Source organism: Mandrillus leucophaeus, unplaced genomic scaffold (genome assembly GCF_000951045.1).
Source record: "Mandrillus leucophaeus isolate KB7577 unplaced genomic scaffold, Mleu.le_1.0 Scaffold523, whole genome shotgun sequence".
In the NCBI taxonomy this organism is placed as follows: Eukaryota; Metazoa; Chordata; class Mammalia; order Primates; family Cercopithecidae; genus Mandrillus; species Mandrillus leucophaeus.
Window position 1 is genome coordinate 775,458 of NW_012105620.1, and position 22,473 is coordinate 797,930.

Sequence of the window (22,473 nt, forward strand, 5' to 3'; positions counted from 1 at the left end):
ATGCTTGTGACTTCATTTTTAATATATGAAATACATCAGGAATACCAGTTCTCAAAATGCAATCTGTAGGAACAATGAACTATTTTACACTATTATTAAATTAATAATAATTATTTATTTGTCATTTCTATTCTCAGCTGCTAGGAATGCAGGCTCCAATACTGGCTTGCAATGAAACAGGAAATCCAATTGCAGAAACTTCTGGGTGTCGAGAGAGAGGGTAGGAATTGGGATAGAGAGGGTAATGTCATATACTTATGCAATCAGATATTAAATGTTTATGCAAACAATTATATCCAAAGAGAATTAAATTAGGTAGTGGCTCAAAATATAACCAGATTTTTACCTGAGACGAGATTCTCACAGATCATTCAGGATTGAAATGAAATCCTTTACAAAGTCCTCTGCTGCGTAGGACATTAAAGAGCCAGACACATTCTCAAACATTGTTTTGACTGACTTCAAATGTGTACCAAGAAACACAATGTGATACTGTATATTATTTCACAAATTTTAGTAACTCGTGTTAACCAGAATCTGCAAAAGTTATCAGAGACCAAGCCATTCAAAGTAAATTACTAAGATAAAAAGTAAGGCAAGTAAATGCACATTCAGGCCAGAGAGCACTGTCATGTCACATTTTGTAAACATTTCGATTCAATTTCTGGAAAATTTAGTTTTGACACAGTTTCAGGTAACAAGCAAATTAGGCCACTGGGCACAAGGTTGCATATACAATGGCTGTGGTTGTTGCCCACAGAGTCTCATGAACAAATCACTGGGTGTGTGCATAAACACCAACTGTCCACAGCTGCCTGAAACATAGAGGCTACCCGCCCAGGGATTAATGAAGACTAACGACTAAGTAGTGAATTGTCTAGCATCTCTCCTACCTACTATCGTTCTCTGTAATCCAAGGGCTCTCCTTACGCCCAGCTTTAGAAGTCATCCTGCCTCATCAGCCTGACTAGGTGCTAGACAAAAGTTTTAAAGCCATGACCCATCACAGGCTAAATGAAGCTGACCAAAACCGAAACAAAACCAAACTACATCAACCTACTGGTTTGTTACAATTTTTTTCTTTTGGTCCTGCCAGAGTAGAAAGAGAAATCCAATTCTTTCTAGTTATTGTCTTTAAAAAATTCTTCAAATAGTGGTAAAATATAAAACATAAAATCCACCTTTTTAACCATGTTAAAGTATACAATTCAGTTACTGCCCTTTTTTATATTGAGGTTTACTACATTCTGGAAAAACTCACATGGAGATAGAATTCACACACCATAAAATTATTTTAAATAAGTGTACAACTGAGTGGTTTTTAGTATATTCAGACTTGTGTAACCATCATCATTATCTAATTTTAGAGCATTTTTACCACCCCCAAAAAACCCTGTTCCCATTAAAGCAGTTACATGTCTTCCGGACAGCCCATGGCAACCACTCATATGCTCTGTCTCTGAATCTGCCCATTCTGGACATCTCATATAAGTGAAATTATACACTATGTGGCCTTTGTGTCTGCCTTCTTTCAACTTAATGTATTCAAGGTTTGTCCATATTGTAGCATGAGTCAGTATGTCTTTTCTTTTTTATAACTGAAAGCTGTTCCATTTAATCTTTATTAAAATGGAACACCTTGCCATTTAGAATGGCAAAAACCAAATTTATTTTGCACCAACCTAATATATACCACACTTTATTCATCTATTGATGGACACTTGGAACTATATGCTTTAAGAGCAATTTTAATAAACATCACCATTACCCGGTTGATGAACAAAACAGCATCATTCTCATTAAGGACAGTAAGCAGCAGATTTTCCAGAACAGAATTTCTGCCTTCAGCTTTCTGGCATACCCTAAAGCAGTTTCCCACAGTTCATGCTCTGACCCTAATACTCCTGTCTAGCTTGGCCTGAGGTTAGAATCACACATGTATCTTGCAACTACTTACCGCTAAACCCCAGCTTAGGCTGAACCCTTTCTTGAGAGCAGAGACTGCTGCTCACACTGTAACTAGCACGGCGCCTGATTCCCACTAGGGTCTCAGCATTATTCATCAAATGAGTAAGTATCAGGTACTCAAATTGTGCCAAAATGTAAAGACAGAAACAATTACTAATAAATTGTTACTCTATTATTATTAGCAATAATACTTTTAAAAGACAAATCCACTGGAAAACCATTCATGACACTGATGATGCTAAGAAAGGGTTAAACTGCTACTTGAAAGGCATGTGAGAGAATGTGTGGTGGGGACAGAGTTGAGAAATGCACTTCACAGCATTTGCTTTCAAAACATGTGGCATACAGAGGGAGGAGAATTGAAAAAAAAAAAGCATATGGCAGGCAGAGGTACAGTAAATAGCTTCAAGAGATAATTCATCAGAGAAGTTTTCCTAATGACACTTGCTCAGTGGAAAGCAAATCCTTTGTCATCCTTCACAGTTAAGAGTACAATGTTGTTTATGTAGAGTCGGAAATAAATAGTAACAGCCTCTGGATTGCTTGACTAAAACCCTAGGCATCAGCCCATACAAATATTTTGTTTAAACTATCATTCAAATTTAGTTTAATGGAAATAAAAAACAGCTACATTCTATCATTTTTTTTCAGGGTGATAATAAATACTTAAATAGTCTTCAAAATTTCTCAACTGAATCACAGTATGAACTTTTCTTTTGCATTGGACATCCCCCAAAAACATGGTTTTAATCACTACAGCATTAACTGCCTCAGTTAATGTTTGAAGAATACTTAAAACTACTTCTGAGGCTCAGGATATGAAATGACCAGACACTGTTATTTTCATATAAAAAGAAAATTAAGAATATTATTAGGAACAAATATGGTTTGCACACAGCACATTAGAAAGTTCCAATGCAATTATTATCTGCCTGTAAAAACAGACACACTGTACTGTGTGCTACAGCTTTGATTACCATATTTTTCCAATCATAAAACATGTATAGGCAGGGTGCAGTGGCTCATGCCTGTAATCTCAACACCTTGGGAGGCCGAAGCAGGTGGATTGTTTGATCCCAGGAGTTTGAGACCAGCCTAGGCTTCATGGTAAAATCCTCTCTACAAAAATTAGCTGGGCATGGTGGTGCATGCTTGTGGTCCCAGCTACCTTGGAGGCTGAGGTGGGAGGATTGCTTAAGAGCCAAGATCATGCCACTGCACTCCAGCCTGGGTGACAGAGCCAGACCCTGTTGCAAAAAATAAACAAACCCACCACATACAATAACGAGATGAGGAGAGAATGGCTATTCTTGAAATGGAAGCACTATATAACACTATAAAAATGAAAGAGATAATTAGTATCCTAAGATGAAGGGGTGGCCTGCCCCTCCACACCTGTGGGCGTTTCTCCTTAGGTGGAATGAGAGACTTGAGAAAAGAAATGAGACACAGAGACAAAGCATAGAGAAAGAAAAAGTGGGCGCAGGGGACCAGCGCTCAGCATACAAAAGACCCGCCCCGGCACCGGTCTCTGAGTTCCCTCAGGATTTATTGATCATTATCTTTACCATCTTAGAAAAGGGAAGTGGCAGGATAATAGGATCATAGTAGGGAGAAGGTCAGCAGTAAGACATATGAATAAAGATCTCTGTGACATGAATAAGTTTAAGGAAAAGTGCTGTGCCTTGATATGCATATGCAAACATCTCCTTAAACCTTTTTAGTGCATGAAGAGCAGCACTGCTGCTAGCACACCCCACCTTCAGCCCTAAGGCGGTTTTCTCCTTTCTCAGTAAATAGAACATACAATTGGGTTTTATGTTCCATTGCCCAGGGACGGAGAGAAGACAGATGCTTTTCTCTATCTCAACTGCCAAGAGGACTTCTTTCCTCTTATACTAGTCCTCTTCAGCACAGCCCCTTCATGGGTGTCAGACTGGGGGACGATCAGGCCTTTCCCTTCCCATGAGGTAATATTTCAGATTATCACATGGGGAGAAACCTTGGACAATACCTAGCTTTCCTAGGCAGAGAGGTCCCTGTGACCTTCCGCAGTGTATGTGTCCCTGGGTACTTGAGATTAAGAGAATGGTGATGACTTTTAACCAGCAAGCTGCCTTCAGGCACTTGTTTAACAAAGCACATCCTGCACAGCCCAAAATCCATTAAACCTTGAGTCACCGCAGCACATGTCTCTTGCAAGGGCAGGGTTGGGGGCAGGGTTACAGATTAACACCATCTCAAATACAGAACAAAATGGAGTCTCTTATGTCTACTTCTTTATATATAGACACAGTAACAGTCTGATCTCTCTTTTATCCACACTAAGAAAATGAAGGTTCTCATTTTTTGCTACTTATATCAAAAAATAGTTTTAAGGGTGAATACACAGTATATCCCAACTTTTAGAAAGGTTTAAGCTGATCTACTGGCTCACACACAAGAAAAATATAAAAATTATGCTGATGTTAGATCTAACTTCAAGTTAGAGCTAAAAAAATGAATTTCTCAAATTTTCAAACTGAGATTTCAAGCAAACTCTCATGTAGAAATAGCCCCTGAGTAACTGAAAGACTTCAGGAATGCCAGTATGTGTAAGGGTAAACTGAGGCTGGAGCCGAACCAGGAACGAAGACACAAAGCAAATGGCAGTGAGAATAGCTTTTATTAGGGCTTGCGGGCAAGGTTCCTCGGTCCAAAGGTGTGGGCCGAGGAAGTCGCACTGAGGGAGGAGGGTACGGGCTTTTTATAGCCCGAGAGGTAGGGAAGCTGGTTGTGCAAACAGGGCCTGGGAGGTCTTGAAGCTACTAGGGCAGGAGTTGAGTAAGGGTCACGGGGAAGGGGTCTTTGGAAACTGTTAACCGTAACTGCTGTTTAGGAACTTGTGGAATGCAGGTGAGCTGCAGGTCATAGGGGAGTGTGGTTGCCCAGCCGGAATCTCTGACGTATGTTAAGTCTGAGGGTGTGTTCAAAGAGGAAGGGAAGTCTTTAACAAAAGGCCTGCTACGCCGGGTAACGCTGCCATGTTGGGTCTAGATTCCTGCCTAACATTCCAACCTCTTTCTAATAAGAAAATGGGGCGACGTGTTCATCTGGCTGCTTCCTGCTGGTATGGGTCGTCGTGGGGTTCTTCGGAGGTCGGAACTCGGGTATGGGGTGGAACAGCATCTGACTGAAAGTGACCTGGGAGACTTCTTTCATGCAGTCCTGGATGAAGTGGAGGACACAGGGAGCTATGAGTAGCAAGAAGCCAGTGATTAGTAAGGGGCTTAGAAAGGGTAGGACTTAATCGGCCACAGACGACTGCCACCACCTGAGTGAGGGCCTTGATCCGAGGTTTTTCCCGAATCTTTTCTAGAGTGAGGAGATTGGTTTCTACTAGTCCTGACTCATTGATGTAGTGTTCGGCTGGGAAGGGGAAAGGAGGGGGTTAGGTTAGAGGAGTTAAAAGGGCTGGGTAAGAGTACCGCAACCAGTGGGGACTTATTCAAGGCTGCACACAAGAAACAACGAGAGATGTTGTGTACCTCAGCCACGTGTACCACTTGAGCCCCTTCCATGACTAAGGTTAGTCACGAAAAAGGGTTGCTGCTGTCCTGGGGCTTGCTGCCTGGGCTACAGCTGAGATGGCTTCCTCCTGTTGTCTGATGTCAGAGGCCAGGCTGACGAGGCTGCTTACGACCTTAATGTAGGCCTTAAAGATCCTGAGTTGGGCCACGGAATAAGACTCACTGTGCCCACCAGTCCTAGGAAGGACTCTTCCGCATCCTGAGGAGGCTGGAGAATTGCAATGAGGCTTATTCTATCTGCTGTGAGGCTTTTTGTAGTGGGTGTGAGGAGTATGCCTAGGTAGGTGACAGAAGGGCTGCAAAGATGAACCTTAGCTGGGGTAACCTGATAACCTCGGTCGCCTACAAAATTTAAAAGTGCAGCAGTACCTGCAAGGGAGCTCTCCTAGGAAGGACTACATAGTAATAAGTCATCGACATACTGCAATAGTGTGCTGTGGGTCAGGGGACGGAGGACAACATCCTGTGCCAGTGCCTGTCCGAAAAAATGGGGGCTATCACAGAACCTTTGAGGCAAAACAGTCCAAGTCAGCTGGGAAGAAATATGAGTGTCTGGATCTTCCAATGTAAAAGCAAACAGAAAGTGGCAGTCTGGGTGTAGAGGGATGATACAGAAGGCATCCTTCAGGTCAAGGACAGTGAAATGGGTGGTGTCAGGGGCAACGCGCGAGAGGAGTGTATATGGATTAGGAACAACTGGAAAGGTAGGGACCACTGCCTCATTGATGAGGCGTAGGTCCTGCACGAGACGATAGGCCCCAGAGCTTTTCCGTACAGGGAGGATAGGAGTACTGCTTGGTGAGTTGGCTGGAACAGGCGTGTAATGATAGGTTTTAATCCCTGTCGATGTTCAAAGGAGATAGGGAACTGCGGTCTAGAAGGGAACTTGGAAGGACCTTTTAGCCGGATGCGGACCGGAGTGTGGTGCTGGGCAATGATCGGGGTGGAGGTGTCCCACACCTTAGGGTTAATGGGGACTGGAAATGGGAGATGGGGGTCAGGCTGGCGGGGTTTGTCAGGTGAGAGAAGGGGGAAGAGGAACGCAAGGTGTGGGGAGGGGTTGGGTTGGAAGTGAACTGAGGCCCCTAGCTTGGAGAGAAGGTCTCATCCTAACAAGGGGACTGGGCACAAATGAATGATAAGAAAGGAGTGCGAGAAGAGGGAGCCATCCAGGCGGCAAGACAGAGGAGGAGTCTGGCGGTAGGTGGAGGGAGTGCCATCAATTCCCATGACTGTGACAGTGGAGGGGTGGCTGGGGCCACTGAAGGAAGGCAAAACAGAGTAGGCAGCCCCCATGTCCATAAGGAAGGATATGGACTTACCCGCTACCTGGAGCATGACCCTGGGCTCGGCGAGAGTGAGAGGGGTCCCCGAGTCTGGGCCTCTTCAATCTTTGTCAGTGTCGAGGAGCTGGAAGGCGCCTCCAACACCTGGAGGAGGGTCGTCACATGGAGGCGCAGCGACTGTCCTTAGGTTGGGGCAGTCTGACCTCCAGTGGCCCATCTGCCGACAGTTCGGACAGGGGCGAGCTGGCTCCTTTGGGTTAGGGCACTGCCTGGCCCAGTGGCTGTCACTGCCGCTCTTGAAGCAGGCACCAGATGGCGCTCGGGTAGTACCTCCTTTCTGGGAGCTCCTGGAGCTGGCCGGCCTCAGGGCTGCTACCAAGGCCTGGGTTTGGAGTTATACCTTCTGTTTTAGCCTGGCCTGTTGTTGGGCCTCAGCTGCTTCTTCCCTGGAGTTGTGGACCTTGAAGGCCAGTTTGACTAAATCCTGGATGGCAGTTTAAGGGCCTTCCTCCACCTTTTTTAACTTGTTTTGGATATTGGGGGCTGACTAAGAAATGAAATATGAGGCCAAGACGGTCCCCCCTGTGGGGGAGGCAGGGTCAAGGCAGGTGTACTGAGTAAGAGCCTCAGTCAGCCGGTTAAGAAAAACAGCCGGATTTTCATCTGCGCCTTGGACTACCTCCTTTAGTTTGCTAAAGGTGACTGATTTGTTAGAGGCTGTCTGCATGCCGGCAAGAAGGCACTGAACCATCATGTCTTGGCGGCAGCGACCTGTCTGCCCTACATGGTAGTCCCAGTCGGGCTCAGCTGAGGGCACTGCCTCGGTGCCGACTGGCCTGGCAGGGTCAGTTAAATGAACCTGGTTAGCATGTTGCCTGACTGCCGCTACGATGTGTTCCTGCTCCTCAGGAGACAGGGTTGAGGTCATAACGACATGAAGGTCGTGCCAGGTGAGATCATATGCCTGGCATAGATACCTAAACTCTTTGATATAACGAGTAGGATTGGCCAAAAAGGAGCCTGCACGCTCCTCAACCTTAGACAAGTCTGCCAATGAAAACAGCACATGGACCTGGACTACTCCTTTGGGGTCCGCCACCTCTCGCAAGGGGCACAGGAGGTTGGTCCTGGACTGAGTATGGGTTGAGACAGGCGAGGAAGGGGAGGAGGTGGAGGTAGGGGAGACAGAATCTGTCCGGTTTGGTAAGGGCACAGGAGGGGGGAAAAGGTGGGGAGGCGTTGATGAGGATGGGGATAATGGTGGGTCAGGGTAAGGAGGAGGTTGGGCGGGAGACTGGAGGGGTGGCTGGGATAGTGTGTCAGGAGGTTCAGAAAAAGAGGAGGAATCATCCCTCTCCTTGCTCGCGGGAAGAGACTTTGCGAGCAGAACTTGAGCTAACGAGCATTGGGCCCAGAGATCTGGGTGAGAACGCAAGTCCTAAAAGGCCTGAACATAGGGTATCTCGGACCATTTGCCTAGTCTCTTGCAGAAGTTGGTCAGATCTGTGAGAATGTTAAAGTCTAGAGTGCCTTCTGCAGGCCACTGAGACTGATTATCCAATTTATATTGCGGCCATGCTATTGTACAGAAGAAAATGAGCCGCTTTCGTTTTACGTCTTGACTGAGACTTAAAGTCTGGAGATTCGCCAAGAGGCACCCCAGAGGGGATTTTCGGTTTGGTTTGAACTGGGTAGTTCCCATGGTCTCAAGGCGGGCGGTCCGGAGGCAATGGGAGCGTCCTCCCACTGCCACACAGAGTGCGGGGTACGGTGGCTTCCGGGGAGGTTGGATGTCTCCTAGTCCACAGTGCCAAGGTCACAGCTGACCAGAGAGAGCCCCTGACGCAGCCGCGCGTTTTGGACAGGGACTCCCGGAGGGAGCCTTCAGGACGGGGGGGAAACTTACCCAGCAGTGATCGAATTGAATCAAATTTGGTGAGACGGCTCCAGGCTTGAGGAGGGGATCCCGGCTCGGGGAGAGGACAGCCTGCCCGATGCAGCAGGGGTCCGGGGAGCAGGGTCTCCTCCCGGGTTTCGGCACCAAATGTAAGGGGAAACTGAGGCTGGAGCCGAACCAGGAACGAAGACACAAGGCAAATGGCAGTGAGAATAGCCTTTTATTAGGGCTTGTGGGCGAGGTTCCTCGGTCCAAAGGTGTGGGCCGAGGAAGCCGCACTGAGGGAGGAGGGTACGGGCTTTTTATAGCCCGAGAGGTAGGGAAGCTGGTTGTGCAAACAGGGCCTGGGAGGTCTTGAAACTACTAGGGCAGGAGTTGAGTAAGGGTCACGGGGAAGGGGTCTTTGGAAACTGTTAACCGTAACTGCTGTTTAGGAACTTGTGGAATGCAGGTGAGCTGTAAGTCATGGGGGAGTGTGGTTGCCCAGCCGGAACCTCTGACGTATGTTAAGTCTGAGGGTGTGTTCAAAGAGGAAGGGAAGTCTTTTAACAAAAGGCCTGCTACGCTGGGTAACACCGCCATGTTGGGTCTAGATTCCTGCCTAACAGTATGCTGTGGAAAAAGTCAACTCATAGCTGGCAACTAGTACGAGCTACAAACCATCTTCAATTTGGCAGTTTAGGATTCATCTTCCATACTGCGGTAACTTCCACTTAGGCAGAAAGAACAGAAAAAATAATCCATTAAGACAATTTTATATTAATTCCTAGATTTAAAAAAATATAAACTCATCTGACAGGCCAGGTCTACTGCCCCTGCTTTTTACTTTTTTTTTTTGAGACAGTGTCTTGCTCTGTCACCTATGCTGGAGTGCAGTGGCGGTGATCTCGGCTCACTGCAAGCTCCACCTCCCGGGTTCACGCCATTCTCCTGCCTCAGCCTCCCGAGTAGCTGGGACTACAGGCGCCCGCCACCACGCCCAGCTAATTTTTTGTAGTTTTTAAAATAGAGACGGGGTTTCACCATGTTAGCCAGGATGGTATCGATCTCCTGACCTCATGATATGCCCACCTTGGCCTCCCAAAGTGCTGGGATTACAGACGTGAGCCACCGGGCCTGGCCTGCTTTTTACTTTTCTAAAAAAAAAAAAAAAAGCTACTCTATGTCATTGTGTTTTGACTTTTCAGAGAAGCAGATATTATATAAATATGAGTATTGTATTAACAAGTCTTGGAATTATTTAGGCATTGAACAGTTACTAATTTCATCCTTATGTTCCAAAAAGATGTCAGACTGAAGATTGGTGGTGCTCTATGTGATGCCTGAGTGCTGCTGAAACATACAATTGTCATATACCAACCTGTGCTCCTGTTTTAAGCAATTTTCATCAGTAAGTACAAATCATCCCTCTTCTCACTGACTCAGCCAAACACCATTAACTATTAGAGATGTTGCTAAACATCATCCACTATTAGAGACCTATTTAGTATTACACCAAGCATGAATTTTCTGTGGATGGAGATGGTATAGTCTAGTGTAGGGTTTAAGAAATTTTCAGGTGATCCAAAATTTAAGGATAAGGTGCTATGGTGCTTAAGTGAACTTACATGTAGTTACAGAGAGCAGAGTTTAAATCATCCTGCTGTCACATCACCTTGGCCAAACTGCTTACCATAGTCTCCTTGTGCAAAGTAGAGATAATATCTACCCTGAATTGCTATTTGGTGATTACATGTAAATTATACAGAGCTCTTAGCACAATGTTCAGCATATAATACCTACTTAATGAACAATGACTTTCCCAGTAACAGAATTCAAAGGATGCTTTGGGACTGTTTGACTAAATGATCATTTAGAGGAGACTTAGAAGTTTATGAACCCTAGAAAAAATATGTAAGATACAATAACGTAATTTTAAAAGGTGCTATAAACTTTAACATTAAAAACCTTAAAACCCATAAAGTTCAATATAGTCAATACAGTAAAGGTCCTCAGTTTTAAGTTTTTAATATTCTGTTGCAGAGCAGTTTAACCTATGCAGCATAAAAATAACTGATTCATAAAATCAGTAATCTATTACTTAAGAGTATCAGTTGAAAGTGTCAGGCCTCTGAGCCCAAGCCAAGCCATCGCATCCCCTGTGACTTGCACTTATATGCCCAGGTGGCCTGAAGTAACTGAAGAATCACAGAAGAAGTGCAAATGCCCTGCCTTACCTTAACTGATGACATTCCACCACAAAAGAAGTGAAAATGGCCGGTCCTTGCCTTAAGCAATGATATTATCTTGTGAAATTCCTCTTCCTGGCTCATCCTGGCTCAAAAAGCTCCCCCACTGAGCACCTTGTGACCCCTACTCCAGCCCGCCAGAGAACAACCCCCCTTTGACTGTAATTTTCCTTTACCTACCCAAATCCTATAAAACAGCCCCACCCTTATCTCCCTTCGCTGACTCTCTTTTCAGACTCAGCCCACCTGCACCCACGTGAAATAAACAGCCGTGTTGCTCACACAAAGCCTGTTTGGTGGTCTCTTCACACGGACATGCATGACAGAAAGGTCTATAATATTGGGCATGTTAAACATGTAATTTTTCTCAAACTAAATCTATAAGCAATAGTAGCCGTTCTTATTATAATCTCTATACAGAACTCATGTATTTTCATTTTTAAGAAAGTTCAATGTAAATCATCTCATTCAGTAAATACAACTGGCCATTTATAAACACAGAAGCCAATCTTTTCCTACTGAATGCAGCATTTTAAAATATGGTTTTGTTTAAACAGTCTACTTATTTTTTTGCTTCTTATAATTCACTTATAATTTTTCCTTATATTTCTTTTGCCTTAGTTTTTTCATCTAAAATTTCTCTTCAGTTGAGTAACAATTATTCTTCAGTCTCTTAAAGTCCTGCTCATTAAATTTAATCTGATTCATGCTGCAATAACAGTCTCACTAAAGCCAAGTCAGTTATTACATAGGGAATGACTGATCATTTTCAGCTCTGCTATTTTTAGTGGAATTATATAGCTCACCAGGAGAACAAAAGTGAAAAGGAAAAATGCCCACATAAATATGACTTATTAGGGTCATCTGCTTGTGACTGTAGAAACTCATAGAATTATAACTGCACAGAATTATAAAGTTTAGATTCTAAAGGACTTTCTAATGAACAGACTATGCTTATTAAATAATACAAAGAATTTGTGGAGAATATTTTTTAATCTATATAATAGGGAGATTTCATTTAATTACCAAATATTAAAAATACATATTATTCTTGTTTAGTTAAAACAATACCATCCTAACTGTATTTCTTATACTGTAAATATATATATGTAAAATTTAACCATACCTTCAAAGACATCTGTCATTTTGCAGATATGGGCAAATGTAGCTCCAGTTGCCCAGGTATATACTACATCCATTAAGTGAGGTTTAAATGAGCTTAGATAAGTTTCCTCATCAATTTCCAATTTGGCTTCTGCTGAAACTTTTGCGATTCTTTTAGCACATTCCTTTAAAGATAAAAGAGTTAAAATTCCTTACTTATGATCTCCCATATCACCCTATTCTTTAGGTTTCCAAGCCAGTATTCCAGGAGGTCCCTTTTTCTTCCTAGGTATTATGTCTGCAATGTGGACATTCTGCTCCTAAGTAGGCACAGTGCCTGTTCCATTACTAAGTGATCAAACGGCCAATCTTTCCCATTATGCTGACGTAAATGTATCAAGAGCATGCTTTTCAGCCAGTGATAACTTTTCAACAAACGGACAGAACTCTTCATTAAAAGTATTCAAGAGCAGCATTTAGCTAATCTCTATTTCATTACAAAACAGATTTAGAGAAATACAAATCCTAGAGGAAAATAAATTTTCCCCCAACAATGGTTAAAAATGTACATATCTTCATATTGTCTTCCTCTAAGTTGAGAAACTTCATTCTTCTTTACTTGGCAATCTAAAAGACCAAAAACTCCTAGGCCTATGAACCTATGAAGACTTTGCTGGTTCTAGAAATTTAAATTTCTTAGTGATTTTAACGCATGTTACATGTTCCATTGAACCAGCCTTTTTATTTTAATCAGAATTTTTTGAATTATTATTTTAAAAATATTTTAACTTTTATTTTAGGCTCAGGGATATGCGTACAGGTTTCTTATCTAGGTAAACTTGTGACTCAGGGGTTTGGTGTATAGATTATTTAGTCAGCTGAGTACTAAGCATAATATGCCACAGGTTTTTTACATTTTTTCTTCCTCAACCTCTCCTTCCTCCCACTCTCCTCCCTCAACTAGGCACCAGTGTCTGTTCTGAAGGGGCCTTTTTATGACACCTTTTTTTGTTCCTCTCTTGTAATTCCTTAGCTCATCTTTCCTTGTCTTTGTCTAAGTTGAAAAGGCAGATAAAATCGGCTTATCCTATGACATTAATGAGATAAATTTATTACTAACTATAAACTACTGTGGCTTTGAGGACCCAGAGACAAACAATTTCTTATGATAAAACAGATTTTAAAACTTTGTTATAGGCTGGGCACAGTGGCTCACATCTGTAATCCCAGCACTTTGAGAGGCCGAGGTTGGAGGATCACATGAGCTCAGGAGTTCGAGACCAGCCTGGTCAACATGGTGAAACCTCATCTCTCTCTACTAAAAATACAAAAATTAGCCGAGCGTGGTGGCAGGCCTGTAATCCCAGCTATTCAGGACACTGAGGCAGGAGAATCGCTTGAATGCAGGAGGTGGAGATTGCAGTGAGCCCAGATCACGCCACTGCACTCCAGGCCTCAGTAAGGGAGCGAGACTGTCTCAAAAACAAAACAACAAAATGAAACAACAAAACTTTGTTATAAACCAGAATGAAAAAATGTGCAAAGAATTAAAAATAAACTAATCCTAATCTTGGATCCTAATCCATCAAGATACCATTATTAGTACTGAGGAAGAAAATGACACATGTACTGAGCTGTCAGTACAGCCTATTTACATTATGAAGTTTTTAATCTCCTTTCACAATAATGCTATACAGTTCATTACAATAATGGGAAAGAAATACTGTTTAATTATTAAAGTAAAAATCACAAGAGATGTTATCAGAGTAACATTAAGTTACATGACTGACATCAAGTGACATATTTAATCCTTATAGCTTATCTCTATGAAATGATAAACCACTATGATTAGATTATCAAAAAAGTTTATTTTACAATCTACTATTCATAAAATATGTAGTTCAAAAAAAAAATTTTTTTACCTGCATTTGACGAAGTGGTCCTGCTAATTGTTCTGTTAATTTGGGCATCTCACTAGACTATAAAAGAAAAGGAAAACAAGATATAAAAACCCACATTTAAAGTTCTTGGTTTTTCACACTACCTGTTTTAACAAATTAAACAAAGCTTGTAAGACAGTCACATATCAAATTATAAGACCTCAGTCATTAGCACTTAGAGTTTCTAATCAATTCAGTTTACACAGGCAAAATCACTATTCCTCTCATCCTAAATTATAATATTCTGTTATTACATTTCAGAGGAAAACACACCGCTACATTTGCAGTGTGCTAACTGGCTGCTTTTTGTGATTATCCATGGAACTGTGGGAGGGTAAATACTGTAAACATATGCAGTAGTTCAGCTGCATCAACATTAAAGGGTTTTATCATAGTTTATCTTTGATATAGTTTTAGTTTCTAGGCAACTTTCAATCTGTAGAAACTGAAAAGTTAGAAACTGAAAACTCAGGATAAAGTACGTTAAAAATAATGTCCCCAATTTTTATTTTACACAGATGTTCTAACTCTAACGAAGTATAAGACAGCTAGAAGTTTAATCTGAGTTTCAGTATTCTTAGTATTGCTTTCCTACAGTTGAAAATTCTGTCAATTTCTGAATAATACAATGGAGTTTCAGGTCTATCACTAACTAGCCAAATTAAGTTGGACAAGCTGCTTAATTCTGTGTATTGGTTTTTTCCCTGTCAAAGAAAAATAAAACCAGATCCTCAAAATGAATAGGTTTATCATGAGAACAACAGACATTATTTGTGAAGAAATTTTTGACAAAGGTAGTTACTGTACAAAAATAAAATTACTATAAGAATGGTATGTATGTATGTGTGAAACAGGGTTTAAAGTAATTATAGCTAATTTTTTTTTTTTTTTGAGACAGAGTCTCACTCTGTTGCCCAGGCTGGAGTGCAATGGTGCGATTTCGGCTCACTGCAACCTCTACCTCCCAGGTTCAAGCGATTCCCCTGCCTCAGCATCCTTAGTAGCTGGGATTACAGGTGCGCGCCACCATGCCCAGCTAATTTTTGTATTTTTAGTAGAGACGGGGTTTCACAATGTTGGTCAGGCTGATGTTGACTCCTGACCTCATGATTTGCCTGCCTCAACCTCCCAAAGTGCTGGGATTACAGGCATGAGCCACCATGCCCGATCCCTAAAATTTTTTTTTTTTTAAAGCAACTGTAGGTTAGTTGCGACATATCTGCCTTTATTTTAAGCACCTGTACTTACATAGGACTTGATTTTGATTTGCATCATGCATATATGTTTAATAAATCAAGAACCAGATTCTATATTATTGTTGCTAAAACCAGAAATTACTCATGAATGGCAAAAAAGCAAAATAGCCAGAATGACCTTAATATCTCAGTTTAATAAAGAACCCAAGACTGTGAAATGTGTTTGATATTGTGTCTATTCATGGTCAACAGTTACTCAGCTGTTCACTATAGGTAGAAGGCACCAGTTCTGATATGAGGAGGTTAACTGTGATTTTAACAACGTTCTCCCACCAGGTATGTACAGTTTGTTCCCTCATCTCTCCTGTAGGCCTCAATGTAAATTTCACTTCATTAGTGAGGCCTTTTCTAATCATCTTATTTAAAATAGTAACCCCAACTCCCCAGTGATCTGACTCTTCTCACTTCTCTCCAAAAATCTTCACCCCCATTTGATAGAATGTATGTGTATTGTATTTCTTTATCTTCATCCACTAGCATGTAAGTATCAGGAAAGCAAACATTTCTGCTGCATCTCTGGTGCTTAGATCTGTACACTGCCCTCATTGGGCGCTTAATAAATTTTTGTGTGCACTTGATCTTTATATTATGAAGATTTATGTAACCTTTTAAATATTATTTTTTAAATGTTGAGATAGTTTTATAAATACATTTTAAAATAGAAGTTATTATATTAAGCGAATTTCATCTTTACTTATAACAAGTATTTTACTATATTTACTAGAAGACAATATTCTTTTTGGCAGAAAACATTCTGTTAAAAGCATCAAGAAAAATCCACATGACAATTAGTACAATCTTTCATCTCAATGTTAAAAGGCGCCACCACAAGAATTGATGACACTGTATATAACAAAGTGTGGCTTCACTGAATAAATGTTAACTGCACATATTGACATCTTGCCCCAAGATTTAAGAGCTGTGGTTTGGCTTAACCAACTCCTTTGAAGAGGGAATATAATTGGCCTCTCAGAAAAAGGAACTACTGTAATAGTGCCACAGTATAAAACAACAAGAACACGCAAATAATGAAAAGTAAGACAAAATGTGACATGGGTAGAAGACCACCTATCCCCAAACTATTTACAAACCTAAATCCCTGAACCTTCCTATTCCAAGTTTGACAAATGTTCTTAATTATTTTTATCTTGGAAATTGATATAATAAAATTTTGAGCCTAAGGAAAAACACTATTTTGTATGCATATTTCACAGGTGCATAGTAGGCAATCTCAGGAAAGCATAAACTGTTTTTGGATTACTGTCCTATTTGTTATCATTGCCACTAACAGCTGTGATTCTAATCAGTAATCAGGGACCTGAGAAAAGTACCTATCTACTTCAAGAAGTAATATATTTGATCTGATTAATAAATAGGGAAACAGTTAACAGGTAAACAGACCAATTAGGTGTGGTTTCAATGAATAAATCTAAGCTCCTTATACTGACATCTTGCCCCAAGATTTAAGAGCTGTGGAACTTAAAAAAAAACCTCTACAATTTGTCCTACACAACTTACTTAAAAGTTAAACTAAGTATGTATAGTAAAAGGTCTTCCAAAAATTTAGAATATTAAATTATTTTTAGAAGGCAGATGTCCTTGTCTTATTCTCATTCTATCCACTTCATCTACAATAAATAAAGTCTTAAATTTTAAATGTAAAACAACACATCTTACTTTTAAAAATGAATCATACTGGTTTTTGGAATGCAGTACAAGGATAATCAGTGTTCTTATGTGTTCCATTCAGCACTCCATTTTTTGATTTCTTAAGAACTGTTGAAAGTGAACTAATTACTCATATAAAAAAAACTGCTGCCAAACCAACAAGGATCTTATAATCACTAACTCAAACTGTGCCCATGAAAACTAATGTTTCAGTTCCTAGCAGGACGGACTGCTTCATCATTATTCTTCAATACTGGGGAGTAGAGTTAATTCAACCTCACTCCCCACTTTCATTTTTATCAGACTTTCCTAGTTTTATTCTCATTCATCTTTTTATTTTTAGGACTGTCTAGGACTCGGCCAAATGTTCAATGAATTGGGTTACAGAACAAATTTAAAACTTAAAATCTAATTAATAGTGATTGTTAACAAATCTTATTTTATTCTTTCTAATAATATGTATTTAATCATTCAATTTTCTTAGTACATTTGTGTTAAAGTTGCTGTGATTTCCAATTAACATTAACCTGTAATATGTAAGTATTAGTAATATTTGATAATACAGCCATAACACTATTAATTACATGATGTGTGAATTAATAAGATGTGCTAAATCAATTAACTCACATTCTCTTGAAACACAAAGCAGCTTAATAATGCTGTTGCCTGTTCTGCAGAAAGGTCATTGAAAAGGCCATTAAACATCATCTCAGTTAGAAGGAGCTCATCAGCACTACAACGGCAAAACAAAAGAATAAATTTAAAATGTCAGAACACACATGCACACACACATATGCCTTTAACATGTAGTTTTTAATAAAACATATTATTTGACCTTAAGGAGTAATCAATGAGGAATGACAATGATTTAAGGACAAAGCAGATCTTTATAATTACTGATAGATTACATAATCAATGTAAAATGGGGATTTCACATAAAGATTTCAAATATCAAAATGCAAACATTCACTGAAATAAGAACAATTTCTTAACCTTTAGTACGCTAGGAAAAATCATCACTGTCATTTATTTTCTAGGGCCAAAGGACTCTTATAATTACTTTTCAGTTATTTTACAAATAATCTGTAGACTAAAAATAATGAAAAACAATTTTATTAGAAATCTTAATTAAAATGTACTCATAAGAAGACCCACATTTTTTAATTTTTATGTTGTAATTTTTTAAAGTTTTTATATTATAGTAGAGATGGGGTCTTGCTATATTGTCCAGGTTGGTCTGGAACTCCTGAGCTCAAGCAGTCCTCCTGCCTCGGTCTCCCCAAATGCTGGGATTACAGGTGTGAGATGCCACGCCTGGCCAGAAGACTCACATTTTAATTCATATTTTCTAAAGGCTGAAAGGTATATAACCAAGATGGGCAAGAGCCTTTGAATGCAACAAACTGCTGGTCACCAATTGTCATCCACGAATCTGAAAAATATCCATCTAGGAAATACAATTCTAGATTTCAAGTACATCTTTAATAGGTAGGTACTAGCTCATCACTACTTCTGTTTCTTCTCACACTTGCCCTGTCAAAATTACAATTCCAGATTTATATCTCTTTTAAGTCCTAGCTTACTACTTCTGAGTCCTCTTTGCATCATCAAAATACATTTTTTTAAACTGACAACTTGATTTTGTTGAGGAGAGGAAGGTCACCTTCTTTCCTCCATAACTGTAAAACATTTTCATGTACAGACTTATAAGGACAATATATTTATTATTACAAAGATTAGAATGATCAACAGGTTTTAAAAAATTTCATCATCATCTGTTTCTTTCCAATTTCCTTATATACACAACTGTGTATTTGACTACTTGTGGACCATATAAGGAAACTTTGGTGCACAAATCATAAAAGATGAGACTACTATTACAAGTCCTTTTAGCAAAATGAGATGGTCCAGGTTCTCATCATAGACATTACATAACTACGTCCTTTCTGTTGAATGATTAAATGAATAATCTCATAAATATATATATTTAAATATATATGTGTGTGTGTGTGTGTGTGTGTGTGTATATATATTTGTCCCTAGAAATATATTGTTCAGCTGAGCACAGTGGCTCATGGCTATAATCCCAGCGCTTTGGGAAGCTGAAACAGGTAGATCGCTTGAGCCCAGGAGTTTAAGACTAGCCTAGCAACATGGCAAAACCCTGTCTCTACAAAGCAATACAAAAATTAGCTGAGCGTGGTGGCACATGCCTGGAGTCCCAGCTACTCAGGAGGCTGATGTGGGAGGATCATTTAAGCCCAGGAGGTCAAGACTGCAGTGAGCCATGATCTTGCCACTGCATTCCAGCCTGGGTGACAGAGCTAGACCTTGTCTCAAAAAATAAAAATAAAAAAAAAAGAAAAATATTGTTCATGCACTAGTTATGATGTCTGAGAATTTACCTAGGGTCTGAGACTTTGCTTATATAATCAATCTCACCATTACCACTTTGACTACAGTACGTTTTGTCCTGTTGTGTTTATCTTCTGATTTGAGTAACAACTGCAAAATATCTTCACTTATTTTTCTCCTTGGGTGGAAAATGAAAAATTCTGAATTTGCAACTGTGTTCAAGCTAAAAAAGGAACACTACAAAGATGATGTTTCTAGACTTCTATAATCAGGGTTCAGTTGACCCATAAAATAATTGTACTGTATTGTTAAAAAAGTAAACTTTGCCTTTACTTTTTGGAAAGTCTTTAAAAAAAGAATAAAGTCATGAACTATTATAATCTTTACCAACAGTTAAAATATTTATAAACAAAAGTCAAAAACTAAATTTGGGTCTCTAGTGTTAAGCTAAGAGTTAAGTCAAGCAAAGAGGGCAACAATACAAATGAGGAAAGACTATTTCAAGAAGCTACAGTCTAACGTGGGGGGCAGACAAGCTGATAATCACAGAACAGTGATCTAACAGAGAGCTCTAATAGACTTATACAAGTGGCTATGAGGGGGAAAAAAGGGGAGGAGCCTAAAATCAGATTGAAGAAGTTCAGAGCAACTTTCGAAGTTCTTTGCAAAAATATGCAAGAATCGCAGGACATGGGGTGGAGGTTAAAGGTCATATGAAACAAAAGGAAAAGCAGTGTGGGATGTGGCAATAGACTGCTGGAGAGGGAGAGTAAGAATATACTAAATTATGGGATCTATTATAAAAGCAATAAGGAATCACTGAGGGACTTTTACCAAACAATGGCACAAAGGGGTGCTGGGTGAAGTGGCTCACACCTGTAATCCCAGCACTTTGGGTGGCTAAGGTGGGCGGACTGCTTAATCACAGGAGTTCAAGACCAGCCTGGGCAACATAGCAAGACCCCGTCTCTACAGAAACTTAAAAAAAAAAATAGCCAGCCGTGGTGGCACACACTTACAGTCCCAGGTTCTTGGGAGACTGAGGCAGGAGGATCACTTGAGCCTGGCAAATTGAGGCTGAAGTGAGCCGAGATTGCACAAGTGCACTCCAGCCTGGGCAACAGAGCAAGATCCCATTTCAATAAGAAAAGAGGAACGACATACCAGATTTGTGCTTTGGGTTTTGAAAACTCAAGAAGGGAGGCAATGAATAATTAGAATGGCAACTGCAGTAATTGAGGCCAAAAATAATGAAGGATACACATTAGCCAGTGGCAATGTTTAAAAAGGCAAAAATGGGTGAGAGAAGGAGTCTAGGAAGATGCCCCAGTTTTTGCAAATTTTGGGGAAAGTTAACAAACTTTGATATAATATTGTTATCATTATAAATGAAAAATGTATCTTGGAATAAAATCAATTTCCATTCTTCTAACACAAAATCTAATTGTGGATATCTAAAGGAAATTTCTGTATTAATTGTAAAACAATAATTATTAGAAGGAAATAATCCCAATAACGTTAGCATATGAATCAGTAGACCAGTACTGCAGTTTAGATTTAATCCTGGATATGTTATTAATTAAAATTCAATAGCACATTATCCTGTGATAACTAACTAGGGCTGGGTAGTCACTGCCCCCTTTTGGTGGCTAAGAGTTGTCCTGTTCACCACAGTCTCCTGGTTCTATGCAGACATCTGAGTCTGTAACATCTGGACAGATGAACGATATAAATACATTTTTACTAAGAAAGTCTGAAATCATTTACAAGGCCTGTAGTTCTCTGGTCCTGTCCATCCTGGCCATGCTGAGTACATAAAAAAACTGTTTCAAAAGTGTCTTTTACATATTCACTGAAAATGATGATCACTATATAGACAAAACAAGATATATCTTCAGACTGGATATTGCCTGAACTACCAGCTTGTGACTTTCCAGTTAAGGAGGACAGAGGCAAACTGGCTCCTAAGTCAGGAGACATTCCTCATGGTGGGAAATAACTAACACAGTTTTTAGAATAGTATCATAAATTGTATTTTCTAAAGATGGCCACAACAGCATCTCCTATACCACATGTTCTTCTAGATTTGCACTGATCTATAAAGACTGCCACGTGCACACGTGGAAATTTCAATTTTAATTAAAATGATATAAACTAAAAAATTCAGTTCCTCCGTCGAAGCACGTGTCAAATGCTAAATAGTGGCTACTGTACTGAACAGTGTAGATACAGAACAATTCCATTATCACAGAAAGTCATATTGAACAACAGCCACTTCCCCATTAAGAGGTGGAATCTAATTATCCCCCACTTGAATCCAGGAGGGTTTATAACTCACCTGTAATCAAGAGAATGTGGTGGAAATGATGCTTATGATAACAAAGCTAGGTTACAAAAGGTAAAGCTAGGTCAGAAAAGGCAACCTTAGCCAGCTAGAAGACTCACACTGGAGCCTTCAGCTACCATGTAAGCATCCTGAGGCTGCCATACTGTGAAGAAGCCCAAACTAGCCCACGTAGAGAGACCACATGGAGAACCTCTAACAGAGAGAAAGAGGTCCTAACATTCCCCAGCTGCTCCGGACTCCTACTGTTACAGCTTAACCACCTGTCTGACAGCAATCCTGGGGGACACTGAGCCAGAACCATCCAAATGAGCTCTTCCTGAATTTCTGACCCATAAAAACAGTAAGAGCATAAAGTAACTGTTGATGTTGTAAATAATTTAGTTTTGATGTCATCTGTAATGTGACAGAAGATTACTGAAACAAAAAATAATATAACTAGTTTTAAACTGTGGCTTATAATAAGTGCTGTTGTAAAATCCTATTATTAGTCCAAAATCTCATTACAGTTTGCTACACATGTAACAAGATAATGGTTACTAGGTTAAGTTTCAAGGTGGAAAAATGTTAATAAATTTTAAAAAGTATACAAAATTATATATAAACTAAGATTATGTAAAAATCCCGCAAGGCATTAAAAAAAGTCAAAGGAAATACATACAAATGCTAGGAGTGCTCGTGTTAATTACTGAGATCTAAGAGATTTTTCTAATTTCTCAATTTCACGGTTCAAAACTGTATTAAGTGTGGAAGGTATTGTACAAACTTTATATTTTTAAGAAAGCTCTTTCTTCCTAAAGATAACAGTTATTTTAAAATCACTTAAACCTGCGAGGAAGAGTTGTAGTGAGCTGAGAT

The 22,473-nt window shown here is 40.0% G+C and overlaps 1 protein-coding gene across 2 annotated transcripts in view; it reads right to left on the reverse strand.

Annotated features, from left to right (window-relative positions):
• SKIV2L2 (superkiller viralicidic activity 2-like 2 (S. cerevisiae)) overlaps window positions 1–22,473 on the reverse strand; it is a 128,290-nt gene that overhangs the window by 2,824 nt on the left and 102,993 nt on the right. For both annotated transcript variants that reach the window (XM_011996753.1, XM_011996754.1), the window contains 3 exons: window positions 17,544–17,649; window positions 13,975–14,031; window positions 12,075–12,237 (listed from right to left, as the gene is read on the reverse strand). In XM_011996753.1, coding sequence (XP_011852143.1) covers window positions 12,075–12,237; window positions 13,975–14,031; window positions 17,544–17,649 — 326 coding nt within the window. The remainder of the gene's footprint in view (window positions 1–12,074; window positions 12,238–13,974; window positions 14,032–17,543; window positions 17,650–22,473) is intronic.